Source organism: Streptopelia decaocto (genome assembly GCF_964273445.1).
Source record: "Streptopelia decaocto genome assembly, chromosome: 20".
NCBI classification, from domain to species: Eukaryota; Metazoa; Chordata; class Aves; order Columbiformes; family Columbidae; genus Streptopelia; species Streptopelia decaocto.
In genome coordinates this window covers 2,132,765-2,159,541 of record NC_138675.1, presented here as the reverse complement: position 1 = coordinate 2,159,541, position 26,777 = coordinate 2,132,765, and the positions used below count along the sequence as shown (strand labels likewise).

Genomic DNA, 26,777 nt, shown 5'->3' with positions numbered 1-26,777 from the left:
GGGGGTCACCCGTGCTGGTTGTGCCAGTCTCTGCGGGGGTCACTAAACGCCGGGGGGGGGACGCAGCTCCTGTCCCTTCAGCAGCGCCAGCTGCAACGGGGGGAGATGGGGGGACAGTGAGGAGGGGACAGGGGTGTCCCCAACGTGGGGTGTGTCCCCAACGTGGGGTGTGTCCCCCCCCCACCTTCTCACCTGCTCCTCCAGGCTGTGGTGGCCGCGCTCCCCGTGTTGGGGGGACAGTCGTGGGGACATTGGGGACGGGTGCTCCAGCACCGACACCTGCGCCTGGGGGGGGAAATGGGGGGGTGTCACCCCAAAAACTGGTCCCCAAAGTGGGAGGGGCCCCAGAAAGAGCCCCGTGCCCTCCCAGTGCATGTACAGCCATACAGGCTGGGTGAGACCAGTACATCCCAGTACAAGTACCTTCCCAAACTGGGATGAGCCGCATGTCATCCCAGTACAAGCTGGGAAGTGCCCCAAAACCGAGCCAAGTCCATCCCAGTCCATCCCAGTCCAAGCATCAGCCTCTCCCAAAGCTTGTAAACACCCCATAACTGAGCCCAGTCCATCCCAGTACAAGCACCAGCACCTCCCCAAACTGGGAAACACCCTAAAACTGAGCCCAGTACATCCCAGTACAAGCACCAGCACCTCCCCAAACTGGAATAAGCCCCAGAACTGAGCCCAGTACATCCCAGCACAAGCACCAGCACCTCCCAAGATGGGAAACACCCCGAAACTGAGCCCAGTACATGCACCAGCACCTCCCCAGGCTGGAAAAAACCCCAGAACTGAGCCCAATACAAGCACCAGCATCTCCCCAAGCTGGAATAAGCCCCAAAATTGGAACCAGTACCTCCCAGTACAAGCACCTTCCCAAACTGGAATGAGCCCAGTCCATCCCAGTCCAAGCACCCACACCTCCCCAAGCTGGAATAAGCCCCAGAGCTGCGCCCAGTGTGTCCCAGTCCCTCCCAGTCCGGCACCTGCAGCAGGCGGACGCGGTTCTGAGCCTGCGCCAGGTCCCGCTCGGCGCAGCCCAGCGAGCGCCGCAGCCGCAGAGAGTCCTCCCGGCAGCGCAGCTGCTCCCGCTGCACCTGCCGCAGCGGCATGGGGGACACAGGGAGAATATATTACATACAGCAGAGACTATCTACATTAAATATAGCATGTAATGTATATAAAATATAAAATACATAATATAGAATATGTCATATATAACATAATATATGCTATATAGCAGATACTGTCTAAATTAAATATAGCATGTAATGTATATAAAGTATAAAATACATAATACATAACATATATGTCATATATAACATAATATATGGTATACAGTATATAGTATAGTGTATAGTGTATAGTGTATACATATAGTATATATATAGTATATATAGTATATACTATATACTATATAGCATATAGTATATTTTATATTATGTTATATATATTTAATATATTGTATATTATATATCTTACATATTCTATATATAGAACATATAACATACAATATACTATATACAATATAGTATATACTATATTGTATATAATATATTATATATTATATATTATAATATATTACGTATTATGTATGGTATATGAAATATAGATGGTATATAAAAATATAAAATAGAGCAGATCATTTATATTTTTAAAAGAGCAGATCACATACATAATAGAGCAGATTATATAGATACAAAATCATAAAATATAGCAGATCATATGTAAAAGAGAGCAAATTATATATATATAAAAAATATATAAAATATATAAAATAGAGCAGAACGTGTATATAAAATAGAGCAGATTATATATATAAAATATAGCAGTTCTTATATATAAAATAGAGCAGATTATATATATATAATTCAGAAGAATAGATAGTATAGGAGAGAATAAATCTAAAAATAAATAATATATCAGATAATATATTTCTATAAATATATTATAGATTAAAAATATAAAATATAAAGTATAGCAGATCATATATATAACATAGAAAATAACACATATTAAAATATAGTGGATGCTGTATATAAATCATAAAATAGGGCACCTTTAAAGCTAGGTGTTTTAGATCTATATATCTGAGGAGCATACAGACTCCCTGCACAGCAGAGCAGCACACGGCAGATATATGAACATATGAAGTGTATTTCCTGCACTATAACTAAGCCGGGTTTAGGGCCCTCCGTTCGCCTTGCACAAGGATGCGTTTTTTGGGGTGCGTGTCCCCCCAAACCTCACCTTGTCCAGGGTGCCCCTCAGCGCCTCCTTCTCCTTGTGCAGGCGCTGGGCGACGCGCTCGGCCGCTCGCTGCTCCCCCTGCGCGCGGGACAGCGCCCCCCGCAGCTCCTGGGCACAGGGGGACAACGGGGCAACAGGGGGGGGGGACAAGAGGGTGCTGAGGTTGTATTGGGGGGAAAGAGGGTGCTGGGGCTGTGTGGGAGGCAAAGGGCGATGGAAGGTGGGGGGGGGCAATAGGGTGATGCGACGTGGAGGGCAAGGGTGCTGCATGGGGGGCAAGAGAGTGCTGGGGTTGTATGGGAGGGCATAAAGTGATGGAAGTGATGGAAGGGGGGGCAATAGGGTGACGAAATGGGGGGCAATAGGGTGATGCAAGGCAGGGGCAAGAGAGTGCTGAGGTTGTATGGGGGGGCAAAGGGCGATGGAAGCTGTGGGGGGCAATAGGGTGATGTGATGCGGTGGGGAAGGATGCTGCATGGGGGGTAAGAGAGTGCTGGGGTTGTATGGGGGGCATAAAGTGATGGAAGGAGGGGGGGACAATAGGGTGATGCAGGGGGGAGGATGCTGCATTGGGGGAAAGAGGGTGCTGGGGTTGTATGGGGGGCCATAGGGTGATGCAAAGCGGGGGCAAGAGGGTGCTGAGGTTGTATGGGGGGGCAAAGAGTTATAGAAGGTGGGGGGGGCAACAGGGTGATGCGACATGGAGGGGAAGGATGCTGCATGGGGGGCAAGAGAGTGATGGGGTTGTATGGGAGGGCATAAAGTGATGGAAGTGATGGAAGGATGGGCAATAGGGTGATGCAAGGCAGGGGCAAGAGGGTGCCGGGGTTGTATGGGGGGCATAAAGTGATGGAAGGAGGGGGGGACAATAGGGTGATGTGGGGGGGGAGGATGCTGCATTGGGGGAAAGAGGGTGCTGGGGTTGTATGGGGGGCCATAGGGTGATGCAAAGCCGGGGCAAGAGGGTGCTGAGGTTGTATGAGGGGGCAAAGGGTGGTGGAAGGTGGGGGGGGCAATAGGGTGCTGCGACGTGGAGGGGAAGGATGCTGCATGGGGGGCAAGAGGATGCTGCAGTTGTATGGGGGGCCATAGGGTGATGCAAAGGGGGAGCAATAGGGTGATGCAGGGGGGAGAAGGATGCTGCATGGGGGGCAAGGTCGGTAAGAGGGTGCTGAGGTTGTATGGGGGGCCATAGGGTGATGCAGGGTGGGGAGGATGCTGCATGGGGGGCAAGAGGGTGCTGGGGTTGTATGGGGGGGCAAAGGGCGATGGAAGGTGGGGGGGCACTAGGGTGATGCAAGGCGGGGCAAGAGAGTGCAGGAAGCTGTATGGGGGCAATAGGGTGCTGGCGTGGGGGGCTAAGGGTGTGCGGGGCTGTATAGGGTCAATAGGGTGCTATGGAGGGTGGAAAGGGGGGGATATATGGGGGGGCAAGAGGGTGCTGGGGCTATGTGAGGGGGTCCATAAGGTGGGAGGGGGGCAAATGATGCTGCATGGGGGGGGTTAAAGGGTGCTGGTGTTATATGGGGGCATTAGGTGTTATATTTGGGGGGTTAAAGGGTACATGGGGGGCAACAGGGTGCTGGCAGGGGCACAGAAGGGGATGAGGGGCTGTATGGGGTGACAGGGTGCTGCATGGGGGGCTCAAAAGGGTGCTGGTGTTATATGGGGGAAATAGGGTGCTGGGGGGTGGGAAAGGGTGCGGGGGCTGTATGGGGGGGGCAAAAGGGTGCTGGGGCTATATGAGGGCAATAGGATGCTGCATAGGGGGGTTAAAGGGTGCAAGAGGGTGCATGGGGGGCAATAGGGCGCTGGCTGGGGGGCAGAAGTGGGGGGGCTGTATGGGGGCAATAGGGTGCTGTGGGGGTGGGAAGGGGTGCTGAAGGCTGCATGGGGTGGGGAGCAACAGGGTGCTGAGGCTACATGGCGGTCCATAGGGTGATGTAAAGAGTGGGGGGGCAAAAGATGCTGCATGGCGGGGGGGGCACAGGGTGTTGGGGTTATATGAGGGCAATAGGGTGCTGCACGGGGGGGTTAAAGGGTGCATGGGGGCAACAGGGTGCTGCGGCTGTATGAGGGCAATAGGGTGTTGCATGGGGGGGTTAGAGGGTGCAAGAGGGTGCATGGGGGCCATAGAGCCCGGGGTGGGGGGCAAGAGGGTGCATGAGGGCAATAGAGCCCTGGGGAGGGGGATCAAGAGGGTGCACGGGGGCAATAGAGCCCTGGGGAGGGGGGTCAAGAGGGTACATGGGGGCAATGGAGCCCTGCGGGGGGCAAAAGGATCCAGGGGGCTGGGTGGGGTCAAAGGACAGGGAATTGGGGGACTCCCCCCCCTCACCTCCTGCTGCTGCCGCCCCTGCGCCTCCAGCTCCTCCTTGCAGCGCCGCAGCAGCTCCTGCTCCCCCCGCAGCGCCCGCAGCTGCTCCCGCAGCGCCGCCTTCTCCTCCCGCGCCTCGCCCAGCGCCCGCCGGGCCACATCCAGCCCCTCCTGGGACACCAAAGGGACAACCAGTGACAAAAGCCACCCCAGGCTCACCCCCCCCGCCACCTCGGGGCGCCGGTTCGCACCTGCAGGGCCCGGCGGTCCAGCTCGCCGGCGGCCAAGGCGCTTTGGAGCTGCTGCAGCCGCTCGGGGGTGGCGGAGCCGTCGGCGGGTGTCACCGCGGCGCTCGGAGCGTCGTCCTTGGAGGCGCTGGGGGCCAGCGCGGCGCTCAGCCGCTCCATGGCCCGCTGCAACGCGCCGGCGCGCTGCTCGCTCGCCGTGAGCTGCGCCCCGAAAACGAGCCCCAAGGTCAGGGTAGGGTCACAGGGGTTGGAATAAACCTTGAACAAGAACTGGCTGGATGGATAAGTGTCCGGCTGCATGTACCACCAGACAGACGGACAGATACCCACCCAGATGGACACTTGTCTCCTGCACTAATCGCCACCAAAAATGGACATTTTGCACTGAAGTCACTGCTTGAAAATCAGCAGTTTCACACCCCTGCTGCACCCGCAGTGCCACGAGTGGGTGACAGACACACAGGCACAGACAGACGCACAGACACCCACCCAGCTGGACACGCCTCCAGCACCCTCAGCATAAACCCCCCCAAAAATGGACATTTTGCCCCAAAATCCCTCCTCGAAAATCAGCGATTTCACACCCCTGCCACACCCACAGTGCCACGAGTGGGTGACAGACACATGGACACAGACGGACACACAGACAGGCTGTGGGGGACTAAAGGGCCCGATCCTGCCCACGAGTGGGGGCGGGGCAGGGGTGTGACAGGGGTGGGGCAGGGGTGGGATGGGGGTGGGGCGGGGGTGTGAAATTGCTGATTTTTGAGCGGGACCTTTAGGGGAAAATACCCAGTTTTGGTGAGTTTGTGCTGGGGGATGGAGGAGGTATCATGTGTGTCCAGACAGATGGACAGTTGTGCATCCACCCAGACTGACGGACACTTGTTCGTCCAGCCGGACACTTGTACGTACCACTGGACACACGGACACTTGTACGTGCAGCCGGACAGACACACACCCAGCTGGACACTCACCTCCCGCACCCTACAGCACTAATGCACCAAAAATGGACATTTTTGCCCCAAAGGTCCAGCTCAAAAATCAGCGATTTCACACCCCCGCCCCACCCCCACCACACCCCTGCCACACCCCTGCCCCGCCCCCACTGCAATGAGTGCGTGACAGACACACGGATGGGGATACAGACAGATGGACACATTGTGGGGGACTAAAGGGCCCGATCCTGCACACGAGTCGGGGCGGGGCAGGGGTGTGGCAGGGGTGTGGTGGGGGTGGGGCGGGGGTGTGAAATCGCTGATTTTTGAGCGGGACCTTTGGGGCAAAATGTCCATTTTTGGTGCATTAGTGCTGCAGGGTGCAGGAGGTGAGTGTCCGGCTGGGTGTGTGTCTGTCCGGCTGCACGTACAAGTGTCCGTCTGTCCAGTGGTACGTACAAGTGTCCGGCTGGACGAACAAGTGTCCGTCAGTCTGGGTGGATGCACAATTGTCCATCTGTCTGGACACACACGATACCTCCTCTCATCCCCCAGCACAAATTCACCAAAAATGGACATTTTTGCCCCAAAGGTCCCACTCAAAAATCAGCAATTTCACACCCCCGCCCCACCCCCACCCCACCCCTGCCACACCCCTGCCCCGCCCCCACTCCTTGGCAGGATCGGGCTCTTTAGCTGCCCCCCAATGTGTCCGTCCGTCTGTGTCCGTGCGTCTGTCACCCACTCGTGGCACTGGGATCAGGGTGGGGTGTGAAATTGCTGATTTTCAAGTAGGATCTTTGGGACAAAAAATGTCCTTTTTTGGGGCAGTTTGTGCTGGGGATGCAGGAGCCAAGTGTCCGGCTGGGCATCTGTCTGTCCAGCTGCACATACAAGTGTCTGTCTGTCCAGTGGTACATGCAACTGTCCATCTGTCTGGATGCCCAATTGTCCGTGTGTCTGCCTGGATGTCCAGCCAGCCATAGAACTGTCTGTGTGTCTGGCTATACATCCAACTGTCCGTGTATCTGGTGGCTGTGACACCATCTGTACGTCCAGCTGGACCATGTGTCTGTCTGTCCATGCGTCTGTTTGGATGTGCAGCTGTCCATCTGTCTGTGCCCCCGTCCGTGTGTCCATCACGCACCCAGGGTCCTAGGGCACGACTGAGACCCCATCCTGGCTGCAGACACATGGACGGAGCACGGACAGACGGACACGTGGATTCTGGGGTGCCCTGGGGGTGGTGCTGGGGTTTCATACCCAGTTGGACACATGGTCAGTTGCATGTCTGTCCGTCCATCCATCCATGTGTCTGTCCTGGTGTCTGTCACTCTATCCTGGGGTGCTGGGGTGGGTCAGGCCTAATCCTGACTTTAATGTCCCCATTTACCTCCTTGTATTGCACATAAACCCCGGTAAAAACCAGTAAAACCCCTGGTGCATCCTCCATAAATCCCAATAAAATGGGTAAAACCCCTGGTGCATCCCCAGTGAAACTGGTAAAAGCCCATGTGCAGACTCCGTAAATCCCAATAAGCAGTGGTGGAGTCACCATCCCTGGAGGGGTTGAGCGGATGAGGTTCTCAGGGACACGGGGCAGTGACACGGATCGGGGACAGAGCCACCAAGATGCTGCAGGGAGTGGAGCATCTCCCGTGTGAGGAAAGGCTGAGGGAGCTGGGGCTCTGGAGCTGGACAAGAGGACACTGAGGGGTGACCCATTCATGGGGATCAAGATGGAAAGGGGGAGTGTCAGGAGGATGGAGCCAGGCTCTTCTGGTGACAACCAGTGACAGGACAAGGGGCAATGGGTGCAAACTGGAACACAGGAGGTTCCACTTAAACATGAGAAGAAACTTGTTGGGGGTGAGGGTGGCAGAGCCTGGCCCAGGCTGCCCAGGGGGGTTGTGGAGTCTCCTTCTGTGCAGACATTCCAACCCGCCTGGACACCTTCCTGTGTAACCTCATCTGGGTGTTCCTGCTCCATGGGGGGATTGACCTGGATGAGCTTTCCAGGGCCCTGCCGAGCCCTGACACTCTGGGACTCTATGTGATTCTATAACAGTTGGACTCACTCATCTTCAGCATCTTTCCCAACCAAAATGATTCTACAAGTTAAAAACCCAAGCCAGGCGATGCGGATTTGGAGCACTTCACGCCGTTACCTGTTCCTGCAGCCGCTCCCCGCGCTCCTGCATGGCCTGCGCCTCCGCTCGCCGCTCGCCCAGGGCCACCCGTGCCCGCTGCAGCTCGCCCTCCAGCGCCCGCTGCTGCAGCTCCAGCCGCCGGCCCCGGCTCTCCGCAGCCTCCAGCCGCCGCTTGGCATCCTGCAGCTCGGCCTCGCCGCCCCGCGCCGCGCTCGCCCTCTCCTGCGGGGCATCGGGTGGCTCGGAGCGCCGGGGACGGGGCAGGGGTCGTCCCCAGCGCGGCGGCCGTGCCAACCTGTGCGGCCTGCAGGCTGCGTTCCAGCGCCGCCACCTTGTCCCGCAGCGCCCGGCGCTCCTGCTCGGCTCGCCGAAGCGTCTCCTCCTGCAGCAGCAGCGCGGCCTGGGCGCTGCTCAGCTCCCCCCCGCTGCGGCGCCCTGCGGAGACACCCCGGGTCACGCTCCTTCGGGGGGGGCGCACAGGGGGGTTTTACTGGGGATGCACCGTGGGTTTTACCCGGTTGACCGGGATTTATGGGGTCTGGGCAGGGGCTTTTAGTGGGGATGCACCAGGAGTTGTACCCCTTGTATTGGGATTTAAAGGGTCTGCACAGGCAGTTTTACCCATTCTATTGGGGTTTATGGGGTCTGAACAGGGGCTTCTATCAGTTCTACTGGGGATGCACCAGGAGTTTTACCCACTCTGTTGGGATTTAACGGGTCTACACAGGCAGTTTTACCCATTTTATTGGGATTTATGGGGTCTGCACAGGGGGGTTTACCCATTCTATTGGGATTTAATGGGTCTACACAGGCAGTTTTACCCATTCTATTGGGGTTTATGGGGTCTGCACGGGGGGGGTTTACCAGTTCTACTGGGGATGCACCAGGGGTTTTACCCATTTTATTGGGGTTTATGGGGTTTGCACAGGGGGGTTTACCCATTCTATTGGGGTTTATGGGGTCTGCATGGGGGGGTTTACCAGTTCTACTGGGGATGCACCAGGGGTTTTACCCATTTTATTGGGGTTTATGGGGTTTGCACAGGGGGGTTTACCCATTCTATTGGGGTTTATGGGGTTTGCACAGGGGGGTTTGCCAGTTCTACTGGGGATGCACCAGGGGTTTTACCCATTTTATTGGGATTTATGGGGTCTGCACAGGCAGTTTTACCCATTCTATTGGGGTTTATGGGGTCTGCACAGGGGGTTTTACCCATTTTATTGGGATTTAAGGGGTTTGCACAGAGGGTTTTACTGGGAATACACCAGGAATTGTACCCATTTTCTTGGGATTTAGGGGGTCTACAGGGGCTTTTACCAGTTATACTGGGGATGCACCAGGGGTTTTACCCATTTTATTGGGATTTATGGGGTCTGCACAGGGGGGTTTACCCATTCTATTGGGATTTACGGGGTCTGCACAGGGGGTTTTACTGGGAATGCACCAGGAATTGTACCCATTTTATTGGGATTTATGGTGTCTACAGGGGCTTTTACCAGTTATACTGGGGAGGCACCAGGGGTTTTACCCATTTTACTGGGATTTATGGGGTCTGCGCGGGGCTTTTACCAATTTCACTGGGTTTATGGGGCATGCACAGGTCTTTTATCAATTTTACTGAGCCCACAGGGGGATCCATTGGGGGTTTCCCAGTTTCACTGGGGTTTGTGTGCAATACAGGGGGGTTTTCCCCATTCTATTGAGCTTTATGTGGTCTGCACAGGGGGTTTCACTCATGTTATTGGGATGTATGTGGTCTGCACAGAGGGTTTTACTGGTTTCACTGGGGTTTACTAACCATGCACAAGCGTTTCACTGGGTTTCCTGGGGTTTGCACAGGAGATTTCACTGATTTTACCCAGATTTTGGTGCTATCCTTGGGGGAAATCCCACCGAGCATCCCTCATCACCTCCCCCCCCGTGCCTCAGTTTCCCCAAACCCCCTTTCTCACTGGTGAGGCTCCAGCACCGGACAAATCACCCCACACCCCACCATTTTGGGGGATGCACCCCAAAAAAACCACCTGCATCACCTTCCTCGCCCTCAGCCACCAGTTTTTGGAGCTGCTGGGCGCGGGCGCTGGCGCTGTCCCGCTCCTCCTCCACCTCCGCCAGCCGCCGGCCCAGCGTCCCCACCTGCACCCGCAGCTCCTCCTGCGGCGACAAAACGGGGTGGAAAAGGGGTTTTTTGGGGGGACGATGAGGAGGGGAAAGGGGGGACGTACCCGCTCCCGCTGCGCGTCCTGCAGCTCGCGCAGGAAATCCCGCAGGGCCGCCCGCACCGCCTCGGGTTCGCTCGCTGCATCGGGGTCTGGGGGTGAGCCGGGGGTCCCCGGTCCCTCACCTGTATGGGGATAAACTGGGTGGCGTGGGGACAAACTGGGTGTGACGCTCGAGGGAGGATCACAAGCCGCAGTGGGATGCGCTGCAGCGGGATGCAGCCAGGGGATATGGGGGACCCCAGGGATGGAGCAGTGGGGTATGGGGGACACCCAAGGATGGAGCAATGAGGTGATGGGGACCCCAGGGATGGAGCAATGGGGTATGGGGGACACCCAAGGGTGGAGCAATGAGGTGATGGGGGACCCCAGGGATGGAGCAGTGGGGTATGGGGGACACCCAAGGACGCAGCAATGAGGTGACGGGGACCCCAGGGATGGAGCAATGGGGTATGGGGGACACCCAAGGATGGAGCAAAGAGGTGATGGGGACCCCAGGAATGTAGCAGTGGGGTATGGGGGACACCCAAGGATGGAGCAATGAGGTGATGGGGGACCCCAGAGATGGAGCAATGGGGTATGGGGGACACCCAAGGGTGGAGCAATGAGGTGATGGGGACCCCTGGGATGGAGCAATGGGGTATGGGGGACACCCAAGGGTGGAGCAATGAGGTGATGGGGGACCCCAGGGATGGAGCAATGGGGTATGGGGGACACCCAGGAATCCAGGGGATGGAACAACAGGATATGGGGGACACCAGGGATAGAGCAACAGGGTGATGGGGACCCCAAGGATGGAGCAAGAGGGTATGGGGATCCCCAAGGATGGAGCAATGGGATATTGGGGACCCCAGCAATAGAACAATGAGGGATTGAGGACCCCAGTGATGGAGCAACAGGGTATGGGGGACCCCAGGGATGCAGGGGACAGAGCAATAGGGTGATGGGAACCCCAGGGATGGAGCAATGGGGTACAGGGGACACTCAAGGATGGAGCAGTGGGATATTGGGGACCCTCAGAGATGGAGGAATAGGGTATGAGGGACCCCCAGGGATGTAGGGGATGGAGCAACAAGGTATAGGGACGCCCAGGGATGGAGCAAAGGGGTATTAAGGACCCAAAGGGATGCAGGGGCTGGAGAAATGAGGTGATGAGGATGCAGTGAGATCCCAGTGGGACCCTCACCCTTGCCCGGGGAGCCGGCCCGTGCGCGGCCGATGCCCATGGTGCGGCGCAGGGCAGACTGGATGCCTCCCAGGCGGGTTTCGGCAGCTCGGCGCAGCGACTCGCCGCGGGCCAGCTCGGCTTCCAGCCCCTGCGCCCGGCCCTCGGCCGCGCTCAGGCGCAGGCTCAGCTCCGCCGCTTCGCCCCGCGCCGCCTCCACCTTCAGCTGCAGGTTGCGGGCATCGGCCAGCAGCTTCTTCTCGTTGCCACGAGCTTCCTCCAAGCTCCGGGCCAGGTCCTTCTCCCGCTGCCGAAATTCGCCCTCCGCCTCCGACAGCCGCTGCTGCAGGCGCTGGAGCTGGTTGGGTGGGAAAGGGGGTGGTGGGGATGGAGAAATGGGGTGATGGAGATGAAAGGGATGGAGCAATGGGGTGATGAAGCTGCAAGGGATGGAGTATTGGGGTGATGGGGAACCCCCAGGGATGCAGGGGACACAGCAACAGGGTGATGGAGATGCAGGAGATGGAGTAATGGGGTGATTGGGACCCCCAGAGATGGAGCTATGGGGTACTGGGGACCCCAGGGATGCAGGTGATGGAGTAATGGGGTGATGGAGATGCAAGAGATGGAGCACAGGGTAATAGGGGTGCAAGAGATGGGGTGATGGGGAATCCCCAGAGTGCAGGGGACAGAGCAACAGGGTGATGGAGATGCAGGGAGTCAAGCAATGGGGTGAGGGGGACTCCCAGAGATGGAGCAAGAGGGAATGGGGGATCCCAAGGATGCTGGGGATGGAGCAATGGGATGATGGAGATGCACAGGATAGAGCAATGGGGTATGCGAGACCCCCCAGGGATGGAGCAGGGTGGTATGGGAGACCCCGAGGATGGTGGGGATGGAGCAAGAGGGTGGCAAGGAGCCCCAGGGTGCAGGGGATAGAGGGGTGCGGTGATGGGGACAGTCGGGGACATCAGGCCCAGAGCAAGGGGACGATGGGGACTGCCAGGGATGGAGCAACGGGGGAACCAAAGAACCTCCCAGGCATGCAGGGGAGAGAGCTGGGGGGTGACAGGGGCACCCAGGGACATGGCATCAAGCAGTGGAGCAGCAGGGACACCGAGAGAACACTTCGGGATGAGCAGCGCCGAGCAACAGGGACACTGGGGACCCTCAGGGACCTCCTCACCTCTTTCCTGGCGGCCTCTGTGTCAGCCTCACTCTCCGCCACCTTCTGCCTGAGGCCGAAGGCTTGGCGGCGGCTCTCCTCCTCCCGCTGCTCCTCCAGGGCCACCCGCGCCTGCAGCTCGCCCACCTCCTTGCTCCTCTTGCTGTTCTCGCTGTCCAGGTCCTTCAGCTGCCCGAGGAGGAGACGGGGACAACTTAGGGACACCCCAAACTGGGGTGGGGGGTGGACCCATCCTCTTCCTCCCCCTCACCTGCCGGCGCAGCTCCTGCAGCTCGCGGCGGGCGTCGAGGCGGGCGCGCTCCAGCTCCCGCATGCTCGCCCGCAGCTCCGTCACCTCCCGCTCAGCCGCCGCCTGCCCGTCCTCCAGCAGCGCCAGCCGCTGCTCCTTCTCCTCGTTGGCACGTTTCAGGCTGCAGGAGGCGGGGACAGGGCTGGTGTCACCCCTCCCGGGACCATCTCCCCGTCCCTGAGCATCGCCCTGTCCTGAGCAACCCGCTCCATCCCCATCCCAGGTATCCCCCCACCTTGGACACCCCCTGCCAGGCATCATCCCCCCAGGACAGCCCCCACCCTGAGTGCTGTCACCCCAAATGTTCCCTCTGTCCCCCAGCATCCCCCTCTAAGGTGCTGCCCCATCCCAAGTGCCTCTTGTCTCAAGCATTATCTGGACTGAGCATCCTGCTCCAGTGCGTCCTTCTGTCCCTGACCAGCCTCCCATTCCCAAACTTCCATCCTCGTGTCCCCAGCATCATCACAACCCCAAGCATCACCCTCCAACGCCCCAAATATCCCCTAACTTGAGCATCTTCTTATTCTGAGCATCACCCCAGCCCTGAGCATCACTCTCCAAGTTGCTGCATCACCCCCTCTAAGTCCCAACTTGGGCATCCTCTTGTCCTGAGCATTGTCCCCACCCTGAACATCGCCCTCCAAGGCATCACAACACCATCCCCTGCAACTCCCAGCTTCAGCATCCCCTTGTCCCAAGCATCAACACAACCCTGAGTATCACCCTCCAAGGCATCTCACCACCCCATATATCTCCTAATTTGAGCGTCCCCTTGTCTTGAGCATCAACCTGACCCTAAACATCACCCCAAACCTAAGCATTGCACCATCCCCTGCGTCTCCCAGCTTCAAGCCAGACATGAGGAAGAAGTTTTGTCCCTGAGGGTGGTGAGAGCCTGGCCCAGGTACCCAGAGAGGTGGAGGATGAACCATCCCTGGAGACATCCCAGGCCAGGCTGGACGGGGCTCTGAGCAACCTGAGCTGGTGAAGATGTCCCTGCTCATGGCAGGGGTGGCACTGGGTGACCTTTGAAGGTCCCTTCAGTCCAAACTGTTCTGTGATTCTATGATTCTAACTTGACCATTCTCCTCTCCTCAGCATCCCCCTGACCCCAGCATCTCCCAACTTGACCATCCCCTTGTCCCAAGCATCCCCCTGACCCTGAGTACCACCCTCCGACTTGCCGTATCACCCCCTGCACCTCCCACCTTCAGCACCCCCTTGTCCTGAGCATCCCCCAGAACATCCAAAACATGGCACTACCGCTCGCATCCCTCGCCCCTCACCTGATGCGCTCGCCCTCGGCGCGCCGCAGGGCCGCCCGCAGCTCCTCGTTGGAGCGCCGCAGGGCCTCCTTCTCCCGAGCCTCGTCCCCCAGCGCCCGCCGAGCCTCCTGCATCTGCCGCCGCTGCTCCTCCCGGCCCTCCCGGCTCTCCCGCGCCTCCCGCTGTGCCTCCAGCAGCTCCCGCCGTCCCGCCGCCCGCGCCTCCGCCACCAGCCGCAGCTGCGCCCGCGCCTCCTCCGCCTGCACACACGCTTTAGAGAGGGGAATATATTTTTTGGGGGGGTGGGAGAAGGTTTTTGTTGGGGATTCACCTCCCGGAGGGCACCGTCTCGTTGCCTGGCCGCTGCCGTCGCTTGGTCACAGAGATGTTTCACCTCCCGCTCGTGGGACGCTGCTGCCTCGTCTGCCCGTGCCCGCAGGGTGCGCAGCTCTGCAGTCAGGCTCTGGGGGGGACACAGAGGTTGGAGGGCCCCCCCCCCTCCCAAAAAGTGTGGGCATCCCTGGGGGGATGTTGTAATGGGGATGGTGCAGGGATGGGGATGCAGGTGGTACCCGAGCAGCCCCAGCGCTGGGGGGGCTTGGAATGGGGAGATGAGGGGGTTGCAGCTGGGGGGGTGCAAGAAGTGGGGTCATTGGAAAGAGCTTGAAATGATGGGGAGCCCTAAGCATTTGGGGTTGCAATGCGGGGGGGTGTCCAGGGATCAGGGTACTTGTAGCGATGGGATGGGGGGAACCCTCCAGCATGAAGGTTTGCAATGGGGGGGGATAGTAGACACTGAGACATGGGCATGTGCAATGGGGAGGGGGCTCAGGCATAGTGGGGGGACCCACAGGGGATACCCAGACATGGGGGGACAAAGGGGACACCTGGGCGTGCGATGGGGGTGAATGCTTGGGCATGGGGGCTTGCAACTGGGGGGGGGAATCCTCAGACATTGGGATTTGCAATGAGAGGGGCACAGGCGACAACCAGGCATAGGGGTTTGAAATGGGGGGGCATAGAGGACACCCAGTCATGAGGGTTACAATGGGGGGAACATGGGGGACACCCAGGCATGGGGGCTGCAAGGATAGGGGACACCTGGGCACAAGGGCTTGCAGTGGGGGACACATGGGGCTCTGTGCCATTCGGGGGGGGGTCCCAGGACCCCCACACACCCACCTGCGCCTTCTCCTGCTGCCCAGTGACCTCTCGCCGCTGCTGCTCGAGCTCGGCCGTGGCCTCGGCCAGACTGCGCTGCAGCCCCCCCAGCGTCTCCGCCGCCGCCACCCGCTCCTGCTCCTGCAGCGCCAGCGCCTGGGGGGACACACGGCTCAGCCGGGGGGGACAGCGGTGCTGGGACACGGGGAGACACGGGGGGACACCGGGGTCACCCACCTGCTGCTTCTCGCTCTCGCGCTGCTGCTGCGTCGCCACCAGCTTGGCCTCCAGCTCCTCGTGCTCCCGCGCCAGCCGGTCCCGCTCGGCCTCCAGCTCCTCCTGCCGCCCCCAAAAAATCAACAGCAAACACCCAAAAATCAGCATCGCACCCCGAAAATCAACATTTCACCCCAAGAATCAATGTTATACCCCGGGAATCAACATTGCAGCACAATGATCAGTATTGTACCGAAAATAATCACCATTGCACCACAAAAACAAGTAATGCATCCCAAAAATCAGTATTGTTCCCCAATAATCGTCGTTGCACGCCAACAATCAGTGTCGCAACCCAAGAATCAACGTTGCACCCCAAGAATCAGCATTGCACCCCAAGAATCAGCATTGCATCCCAAGAGTCAACATTGCACCCAAAGAATCAGCATTGCATCCCAAGAATCAGCATTGCACCTCAACAATCAGCATTGCACCTCAACAATCAGTATTGCAACCCAAATATCAGCGTTGTTTCCCAGTTATAGTCACTGCACCCCAACAATCATCATCGTGCCCTAAAAATCGCCATTGCACCCCAGAGATCAGCACTGCAGCCTCGTACAGAAAAAAAGATCACCATCATGCCCCCAAAATCAGCATTGCACCCCAAAAATCCGCTCCCCGCCCCACGCCCACCTTCTCGCGCTGCAGGCGGTCCAGCTCGCCGCGGTGCGCGTCGCGGGCGCTCTGCAAAGCCACCGTCACCGCCGCCGTCTCGGCCGCCGCCACCGCCTGCTGCCGCGCCTGCAGCTCCTGCTCCCGCTCCAGCCGCGCGGCAGCCAGCTCCGCTGTGGGGACATCCCCCCGTCAGTGGGGACATCCCCTCCATCAGTGGGGACACTCCCATGGTCAGTGGGGACACCCCTGGGAGAGCAGTGTGGGGGGGGGTTAAGTGACGGGAGCAGGGACACAGGGGAAATGCGGTGGTAGAGGGTTTATTGTGAGCCTGTTGCAGAAGGGTGGGGATGAGGATGGAGATGAAGATGAAGAGGGGTGGGATGAGGATGAAGATGCGGACAGATGGTGATGGTGTTGGAGAGGGATGGATGGGGATGAAAATGAAGCTGAAAATGGATGAAGATGGGGATGAAGACGGGGATGGATGAGGATGAAGAAGGGAATGGTTGAGGATGAAGGGAATGGTTGAGGATGAAGGGAATGGTTGAGGATGAAGGGAATGGTTGAGGATGAAGGGAATGGTTGAGGATGAAGGGAATGGTTGAGGATGATGGGGATGAAGATAGATGGGGATGAAGACGAAGATGGGGATGGATGAGGATGAAGAAAGGAATGGTTGAGAATGAAGGGAATGGTTGAGGATGAAGGGAATAGTTGAGGATGAAGATGGGGATGAAGATGGGGACGAAGATGGGGATGAAGATGGGGATGAAGATGGGGATGGGGATGAAGATGAAGAAAGGAATGGTTGAGAATGAAGGGAATGGTTGAGGATGAAGATGGAGATGAAGACCGAGATGGATAGGGATAATGATAGGGATGGAAATGAGGATGGGGATGAGAATAGGGATGGATAGGGACGAATATAAGAAGGAACAGGGATGGATGGGGATGAAAATGCAGATGGGGATGAAGGTGGGGATGAAGAAGGGAATGGTTGAGCACAGAGATGGAGACGAAGAACAGAGATGGATGGGAATGGAGATAAGGATGAAGACTGGGATGGATGGGGATGAGGACAGGGATGGGAATGGGGATGAAGATGAAGAGGAACGAGAATGATGAAGATAAGGATACATGTTGAAAAAGACAAAGATGAGGATGGATGGGGATAGACTGGGATGAGGATGAAGATGAGGATGGCAATGGGGACAAAGACAGATGGGGACGGTCCCCTCACCCTCCAGCGCCTCCTTGGCCTGGTGCAGGTCCCGGCCCTCGGCCTGCAGCTGCCGGTTGCGGGTGCTGAGCTGGGCGAGCTCCTGCTGCAGCTGGAAGATGCTGCTCTCCAGCCCCTCCTTCTCCAACCTGCCCGAATATCACCGGCCACGCTGCTGAAATCCAGCTCCAGGGGTGGGAGACACCCTCACCCCCCCATCGCCAGCACCCACCTGAGCCCAGCTGCCTCCTGAGCCTGATCCTGGCCATGGCGCTGGGCGGCGGCGAGCTGGACGGCCAGGCTGGCCCCCTCCTTGGCCAAATCCTCGCGGGCCTGGCTGAGCCGCAGCAGCTCCCCCCGCAGCCGCTCCTGCTCCCCCCGCGCCTGCGCCAGCGCCTCGCCCGCCGCGCTCTGCTCCTGCACCGCCTGCCGGGCACCCCTCAGTTACCCCACCCAGCCACCAGTTACCCCATACATCCGCCATGGTCCTCCCAGTTACCCCACCCAGCCACCCAGTTACCCCATACATCCACCATGGTCCTCCCAGTTACCCCACCCAGCCACACAGTTACCCCATGCATCCTCCCAGTTACCCCATGCATCCGGCACTGTCCCTCCAGTTAGTTCATGCATCCTCCCAGTTAACCCTATGTACCTTCCCTGTTCCTCCCAGTTACGCCATGCCTCCTCCCATTTGCCTTATGCATTCCCCCTGCCTCTCCCAGTTCTCCCCTGCACCCTCCCCGTTACCCCTAGCACCCTTTCCATCCCTCCCAGTTGACCCACGAACTCTCCCCATCCCCCCAGTTGCCCTGTGCATCCTCCCATCCCTCCCAGTTGCCTTGTTCACCCTCCCCACCGCTCCTGATTGCCCCAAACACCCTCCCAGTTACCACATGCACCCTCCCCATCCCTCCCAGTTACTCCCTTACCCACCTGGCCCAGGTGCTGCCGCAGCCGCAGCTGGTGCCCCCGCAGCCCCCGCAGCTGCTCCCGCAGCCCCCGGGATCCCTCCTGGGCCGCCCGCAGCCCCCGCTCCAGCCCCCGCCGCTCGGCCGCCCCCAGGCGCAGCCCCCGCTCCAGCCGCGCCCGCAGCCGCTCCAGCTCCCGGCCCAGCCGCTGCTCCCGGCTTCGCCCGAGCTCCCGCTCCGCTTCCAGCTGCTCCAGCCCCCGGCCCAGCTCCGAGCGCTCCCGGGCCAGTCCCGCCGCCAGCTCGCTGCTCCGGGCCAGGGCGTCCCGCAGCCGCGCCCGCTCCGCGTCCGCTCCGCGCTGTGCTGCCTGCAGCTGCCCGCAGCTCCCCTGCGCCTGGGGACACCGGGGTAGATGTTCCCGCCAGGGAGAGGGTAGATGTTCCCGCCCTGGAGACAACCCAGGCCAAGCTGGACGGGGTTCTGAGCAACTTGAACTGCTGAAGATGTCCCTGCTCAGGGCAGAGGTGGCACTGGGTGACCTTTGAAGGTCCTTTCATCCCAAACTGTCCTGTGATTCTAGGGAGAATCGGGCTCTGCAGCACCCACCGTGGTGCCAACTGCACAGGGGGGCAATGCGGTGCTCAGGGGACACGTGCTGCAGGTCCTGGGCCTGTTGCTTAGGGGTTGCACCCAGTGCAGGGTTTGTACCACCCGCACAGGATTGCACACAGCGCACAGGATTGTACCTGCTGCGTCGGGATTGCACACAGTGCATGGGGTTGCACACAGTGCATGGGGTTGCACCTGCTACATGGGGCTGCACACACTTCTTGGGCTGAGCCTGTTGCTTAAGGCTTGCACCCCATGCAGGGGTTATAACCGCTGCCCAGGATTGTACCTGCTGCATGGGCTGAGCTTGTCACTTAGCGGTTGCACCTCGTGCAGGGGGTTGCACACACTGCATGCATTTGCACCCACTGCCTGAGACTCCATCCCCTCTGCACAGGACTGCACCCGCTGCATGGGACTGCACCTGTTGCTCAGGGCTTGCATCTAGTGCATGGGGGTTGCACCCACTGCACAGTAGGGGCACCTGCTGCTTGGGGTTCACCCACTGCATAAGGGTGCTTGCTGCATAGGGGTGCACCTGCTGCATGAGTGGGGGTTGCACCCACTGCAAAGGCGTCCAGGGGGTTGCAGGGGCACCCACCTTTTCCAGCGCCTCCACCAGCGCCTCCCGCTCTCCCCGAGCCACCTCGGCCTCCAGCGCCGCCCGGCTCAGCTCCTCCCGCAGCTCCAGCAGCTCCTGCTGCACCCCCGCCCGCTGAGCCTCCAGCTCCTCCACCTGCTGCTGGCTGCGGGGGGGCACCCATGAGGAGGGAGGGCTGCAGCACCCACTGTTTTGCAGCACCCACTTGGGGCAGGGGTTGCAGTACCCGCTATTTTGCAGCACCCTTTTGCAAGGGGGGTTTGCAGCACCCACTGAAGTTTTGCACCCACTCATTGAGGGGGTTGCAGCACCCACCTTGGGGGGGTTCAGGGGACACTCTTGGGGGGGGTTGCAGGGGTCCCACTAAGATTTTGCAGCACCCACTTGGTGAGGGGGTGCAGCAACCAAAATGGGGACACACACACACACACAAGGTGGCAGCACCCAGATATGGGGGGAGGTTGCAGGGGAACCCACGGGGATTTTGCAGCACCCATTTGGGGAGGGGGATGCTGCAGAACCCAATACCTTGCAGCACTCTGGGGGGCCACAGGACCCCAGGGGGGTTCCCAGCATCCGGGGGGGGTTCACAGCACCCACCTGCGCTGCAGCTGCTGGCGGGCGTCCTCAGCGGCACGGGCGGCCTCGTCCCGCGCATCCTCCAGCTCCTCGCTGCGGCGCTGCAGCTGCAACCGCTCCTGCTGCAGGGCCCCCACCCGCTGCTGCTCCCCCCCCAGCGCCGCCTCCGCCTGCTGCAGCTCCCTGCCGGACGGACAGATGGACGCCGGGGGGGTGGGGGGACAGACGGACAGGGTGGTGCTCAGGGGTGGGTGCGCTGGGATGCGTGTGGATGGATGGAGGGATAGATAGAGATGGATGTGTAGGGATGGATGGACAGGCAGATGTGAGGGGATGCCCAGGGACAGACAGACAGGCATGGTGAGGAAGGGAGGTACAGACAGACAGACAGGATGCAGCGGGTACGATGCGCAGGGAGGGACGCATGGACAAATGGACAGGCCAAAACGCCCAAGGATGGACACATAGAGAGGGAAGGGTGTGCAGGGACAGACAGACAGACAGGCCAGAGCTCAGGACAGACAGACAGAGGCCAGGGCAGACTGACGGAGCTCAGGACAGACAGATGAAGCTCAGGGACAGATGGATGGAGCTCAGGGCAGAGCTCAGGATAGATGGACAGAGCTTGGGACAGACAGATGTTGCTCAGGACAGAGAGACAGAGCTTGGGACAGACAGATGGAGCTCAGGACAGAGAGACAGAGCTTGGGACAGACAGATGGAGCTCAGGACAGAGAGACAGAGCTTGGGACAGACAGATGGAGCTCAGGACAGAGAGACAGAGCTTGGGACAGAAAGACAGACCTCAGGACAAATGGACAGAGCTTGGAACAGATGAATGGAGCTCAGGACAGACAGACGAAGCTCTGGATAGAGAGATGGAGCTTGGGACAGATGGACAGAGCTTGAGCCAGCCAGCCAGGCAGCCGATACCTGCGCAGGCCCTGGGCCTCGGCGCTGAGCTGCTCCAGCTGCCGCTCCAGGGTCCCCACGCGCCTCTCGCTGTCCCCCAGCTCCCGCCGCAGGGTCCCGGCCTCCTCCCGCCCGGCCTCCGCCTGGCCCCGCGCCTCCTGGGGGGGCAGACGGGGGGATCAGCCTCCATCATCACCATCCTCAGCATCAGCATGCTCCCCGGCAGCCCCGCGGGCTCACCTGCAGCTGGAGGTGGCGGCGGCACAGGGCGGCGTGAACGGCGGCGGTGGCGGCGCTGGGCGAGAGGGGACACGGGGGGGACACCGGGGGGGACGGTGGGTGCTCGGGGTCATCTGCCAGCACTGCCTGCGGGGGGTCGGGGGACACCCCAGGTCACCAAGGGGAAACTGGGGGGGTGGTTCACAGCATTTGGGGGCAGGGAGGGGGAAACAGAGGCAGGGAGCAGGGGAAACTAACTGTGACCTGGGTGACATCCTGCAGCGTCTGCCGGAGCAGCTCCAGCTCGGCGCGCAGAGCCTCCACCTCCGCCGGCGACGGCTCCTGGGCACGCGAGCTCTCCTGCAAACCCCCCGAGGTGGCATCGGGCACAACCGGTGCACACTGGGCACTGCAGCCATTGTGCATCGCAGCCCAGCATGCATCACACCCGGACATGCATCGTGCATCACGCCTGGGCATGCATTGCGCCCCGGCATGCATCAGACATCGCGCTCTGGGTGCGTTATGCCTTGGTGTGCGTTGTACAATGTACGCCGGTGTGCAATGCACCCCAGCATGCATCGTGCATCGCACCGCGGTGTGCACCATGACCTGGCGGGTGGAATCTGGCATGCAGCATGCCCTGGGGTGCAGCATGCACTGGTATGTGCTGTGCCGCAGTATGTAATGTCTGGGATGTGCAGCCTGGTCCAGCATGCATTGTGCATTGCATCCAAGCATGCACCGCACTCAGGCATGCATCACGCATCACACCCCAGCACGAATCGTGCATTGTACCCTGGCGTGCAGCACGCGTTGTGCTCCTGCATGCATCACACACTGGTGCGCATTGTGCATCACGCTCTAGCATGCATCGTGGCTCAGCAAGCATCATGCACTGCACCCTGGTGCGCCGCATGGCTTGGCATGCATCGTGCACTGCAGCAGGGCATGCATCCTGCCCCGCTGTGCATCGTGCACGGCTGCTGGGCATGCACTGTGTGCACCGTGCATTGCAGCTGTGCATTGTGCACCTGCCCCGCTGTGCATCGTGCATGGCTGCTGGGCATGCACTGTATGCATAGTGCATTGCAGCTATGCATTGTGCACCTGCCCCGCTGTTCATCATGCATGGTTGCTGGGCATGCACTGTGTGCATTGCAGCTGTGCATTGTGCACCTGCCCTGCTGTGCATCATGCAGCACACAGCCAGCACAGTGCCCCAGTGCACAGCCCTGCACCCCCAGACCGGGCACCCCCACCCCACCTCGCATCTCCTCACCCCCCGCACCCACCAGTTTTTGCAGCTGCAGCGTCAGCGCCTCCACCGCCCGCTCCTTCTCCCCGTCCTCCGCCCGCAGCCGCTCCAGCGCCGCCGCCAGCTCCGCCAGCCTGCAGCAGGACACGGGCAGCACCGCAGCCCCTCTGACACCCACCCCCCCAAAAAAAAATAACCCCCAACCCTGCTACCTGGTGCTGAGAGCGGCTTTGTCCAGGTCGGCGTCCCGCGCCGCCAGCTGTTCCTCCAGCTGTGCCAGCCGCATCGCCTGCTTCTCCTGCGCGGCGCCCGCCTGGCTCTCGGCCAGCCGCAGGTTGGCTGCCAGGTGCAGGCAGGCGGCGTGCGCAGCCCTGCCCGTGCGCGACGCCTCGTGCCGCAGCTCCGACAGGTCCCTGCCGGGGGACACGTGGGGTTGGGGACCCACTGGTGCTCGGGGACATCCGGAGACACCCCCCGGACAGCACTGACCTCTCGGTGGTGGCTTTCATGTCCCCAAAGTGGCGCCTGAAGGCCACCACCTGTCTCCAGAGGCTGAGCAGGCGGCTGTGCTCGCTGCTGAAGTAGCTGTTGAAGGACTGGTGGGGGGACAGAGTGACATTAGTCCCAGCCATGGTCCCATCTCTGTCCCTCGCCTCCCCCAGCCCCCATTCCTCTCCCTTTGATCCCCAGATCTCCAGGTAAAACCCCCATGTCCGCACCCATCACCCCCTGGTTGCTCTGCAGCCAGCACCCCCACCCCAATTCCCTCCCACCCTGTGCGGAGAAGGATGGGGGACACATCCCCCTGCCTCATGTCACCCTCCCATCCTGAGCAACATCTTCTGCCCCCAAAAAATCTTCTCTGTGCACCATCCCTCATGGCCCCACATCCTTCCCAGTGTTCCTGCATCCCTTTCCATGCCACGTCCCTGCATCCCTCTGCCTTGTATCCCCTTCCCATCACATGCTGCATCGCCAGCACCCCCAAATTCTTCTCCATGCTACATCCCCCGTGGACCTGCATCCCTCCCAGTGGTTCCTCATCCCTCCTGGTGGTCCTGCATCCCCACATCCCTCTGCCTCATATCCCCTTCCCATCACATGCTGCATCCCCAAATTCTTGTCTGTGTAACATTCCCCATGGTCCTGCATCCCTCCTGGTGTCCCTGCATCCCTCCTGGTGTCCTTGCATCCCTCCCAGTGATCCTGCATCCCTCCCGGTGACCCTGCATCCCTCTCAGTGATCCTGCATCCCTCCTGGTGATCCTGCATCCCTCCCGGTGATCCTGCATCCCTCCCGGTGATCCTGCATCCCTTCCAGCCAGCCCCACATCCCTTTTCATGCCACATCCCTCTGCCTCACCTCCCCTTCCCATCACATCCCGCATGCCCTGTACCCCCAAATTCTTCTCCATGCAACACCTCCCATGGCCCCACATCCCTCCTGCATCCCTCCCAGTGCTCCTTCATCCCTCCTCGCATCCCTCTCCCCTCCACCCCCTGTCCCGCTCCCTCTCACATCCCCAGCACCCCCCACATCGCGGGGTCCCCCCAAACCTCCTCCTCGCGCCTCCACTCTGCCTCGCGCTGCTCCAGCTCATCCCGCGCCCGCGCCCAGTCGGCCGTCAGCTTGCGGATGTCCTCGCTCAGCGCCGCGTTGGCCACGTTGGCTTGTTCCAGCTGCTCCCGCAGCATCGAGTTCACCTGCACCAGGCTGCTGCTCCTGGGGTGGGGGGTCACACATGGAGCATCAACTGACGGGGGGTCCCGCAGCTCCCATGGGATCCCCTGCTCACCTCTGCTGTTCTTCTTCCAGCCGGATCAGGGCGTTCTCCAGCTCGTTGCTGCTCTCCTCCTCCGGCTGCGAGCCGCTCACATCCAGCTGGCTCTGCAGGGAGGGCAGCCTGGCCATCAGCACCCCAATTTGGATTGTGGTTAGCGCAGGGGACCCCCCAAAAACAAGCGCTCACCGTCAGCCTCTCCTGCTCCAGCTCCGTCGCCTTCTCCAGCAGCTGCTGCTCCACTTCGCCGCATTTCTTCTTATACTGCAACACCTGGGCGGAGAGGACGGGGTCGGCGACACCACAGAGGGGGTCCCCAAAATGTCCCCATGTCCCCGGGGAAGGATTTACCTTGGCTTGGAGCTTCTGCACCAGCTGTGCTTGCCGCTGCTGGCCCTCCTGGTACGCCTGCAGCTTGCGCTTGTAGGCAGCTTGTTCCTCCTCCAGCAGCCGCCGCAGCTCGATGTTGTGCTGCGCCAGGCTCCGGCTCTCGGCCGCTTCCCGCTCGCCCGTCTCCAGCCGCAGGGTTTGCTCCAGCTGCGGATATTTTGGAGTGGGGGGATGTAGGAGATGCTGGGACACCCCCCACCCCACACATTGGGGTGTTCAACCTGCCCCCAGCACCCACTGAGCATCTTCTGAATCGCCCGTGACACGCTGTCCGAGGTAAAGGTATCGCTTTGGGGTGATCCCGCACACAAGCAAAGCTGAGACCCCCCCCCAAATTCTGCATCCCCCCCTCTTTGCATGCACAGGCTGAGAATAAACACAAAAATTTGGGTGTGTTTTTAAAACTAACCCAGCTTTGAATCAGGGGGTTCAGCAAAGCCCCAGCCTGACTTGCTGATGGGTACAGCATCCTCAGGCTCAGTGGCGGGGAACCCCTTGGGCTATTTTCCTGATATTTGCGCTTTTTTTATAAATAACCAGGCACAAACAGGGGCTGCCCCCCAAAAAAACCCAGCAGCCCCTTGATTTGTGTCTCCGCATCACGCAGGAGCCGCGTTCAGCCTCCGGCCGCTGCCCAAAGCCCCTTTGTAATTCCCCCGTTGCCACGGCAAGGGGATGTGCTGGCGAGCGATGCCGACGGGGGGGTCCCCGCTTTTCGAAAAGCAGCAGAATAAATAAAATCAGGATGGGGGGGCGAGATGCTTTGTGCATCCCGCAGGACAAGCCCCGACAAGTCGGGACAGGTCTGGACACAGCACCGAAATTCCCACCACCGAGACGTTGCGAGATGCCGCTCCAAGCACGCGGCATGCAAAGGTTATGGCTCCCGCCGTCTTGATTTTGGGGTTAAAAGGGGTGGTTTTGGGTGAGCCCTACCCGCTCGCTGATGGCGTTGTACTTGATGGCCAACTCATCGCGCTCGGCGCGGCTCTGCGCCAGCAAGTCCTCGACGCGCGACAGCTCCTGCTGCAGGATGCGGTTCTCCTCCTGGAGGGACAGCAGCGAGGACATGGCCCCCGCCACGGCCGCTGCGGGACAGGGACCGGGATCAGGGCGGCTCTGCCATGGGGACATGGCCCTGGGATGGGGATATGGTCCCCGGATGGGGATCTGGCTCTGGAATGGGGACATGGCCATGGGATGGAGATCCTGCCCCAGGGTGGGGATCCCACTCTGGGATGGGAACATGTGTCCAGGATGGGGATCTGGCTCCAGGATGGGGACACTGCCCTGGGATGGGGACACAGTCCCAGGATGGGGATCTGGCTCCAGGATGGGGACACTGCCCTGGGATGGGGACACAGTCCCAGGATGGGGATCTGGCTCCAGGATGGGGACACAGTCCCAGGATGGGGACACTGCCCTGGGATGGGGACACAGTCCCAGGATGGGGATCTGGCTCCAGGATGGGGATCCCACCCTGGGATGGGGACATGGTCCCTTGGATAGGGACACAGCTACAGGATGGGGACACAGTCCCAGGGGTGGGGACACTGCCCTGGGATGGGGATTTGGCTCCAGGATGGGGATCCCACCCTGGGATGGGGACACAGTCCCATGATAGGCGCATGGTCCCAGGATGGGGACATCGCTCTGGGATGAGAACACAGCCCCAGGATGGGGACATGGTCCTGGGGTGGGGACACGGTCCCATAATAGGGACACGGCCCCGGGATGGGGATCCCACCCTGGGATGGGGACATGGCCCTGTGATAGGGACACGGCTCCAGGATGGGGACATCGCTCTGGGATGGGAACACAGCCCCAGGATGGGGACACAACCCCAGGATGGGGACACGGCCCCAGGATGGGGACACGGCCCCGGGATGGGGACACGATGCCCTTTGCAGCCAAGAGCCGCTTTGTTCCTCCAGCGGGGAAGGGCCCGGGCTGAGCCTTCCCCATGCACGCCATTGAAGCCACAAAAAGCATCTTTCTCCCCCTTCAGCTGCAAATATTTCACCCTGCACAACTTCAACATGCAGAGCGACACCGTTTGCAACCACAAATCCACCACAGGTTTGCAGCTGCAATCACAGAGCTGCTGCAAACTGGCATTTGCGGTGGCAAAACCCCTGCAAATTTGGGGTTGCAATGGCAAAACTCCTGCAGATTCGCAGTTGCCATCACAAAACTGCTGCAAAGTTGCGTTTGCA

General features: G+C 59.9%; 1 protein-coding gene across 1 annotated transcript; it reads right to left on the bottom strand.

The window, feature by feature from the left end:
• Positions 1-25,632, bottom strand: CROCC (ciliary rootlet coiled-coil, rootletin; the record flags this gene model as incomplete). The annotated part of the gene is given in 35 exon segments (XM_082069980.1): positions 1-90; positions 193-285; positions 987-1,097; positions 2,251-2,358; positions 4,589-4,738; positions 4,819-5,016; positions 7,922-8,125; positions 8,199-8,338; positions 9,937-10,057; positions 10,129-10,247; positions 11,309-11,645; positions 12,474-12,641; positions 12,724-12,883; positions 14,049-14,287; positions 14,359-14,490; positions 15,210-15,344; positions 15,426-15,527; positions 16,101-16,252; positions 17,323-17,450; positions 17,534-17,727; positions 18,238-18,606; positions 19,423-19,567; positions 20,023-20,184; positions 20,858-20,867; positions 20,870-21,071; positions 21,154-21,279; positions 21,397-21,492; positions 22,428-22,524; positions 22,603-22,803; positions 22,880-22,986; positions 23,948-24,113; positions 24,187-24,278; positions 24,361-24,444; positions 24,523-24,708; positions 25,498-25,632. Coding segments are annotated over 35 exon segments (5,217 nt in total). The 3' UTR covers positions 1-42.
• Positions 25,633-26,777: the final 1,145 nt, after the last annotated feature.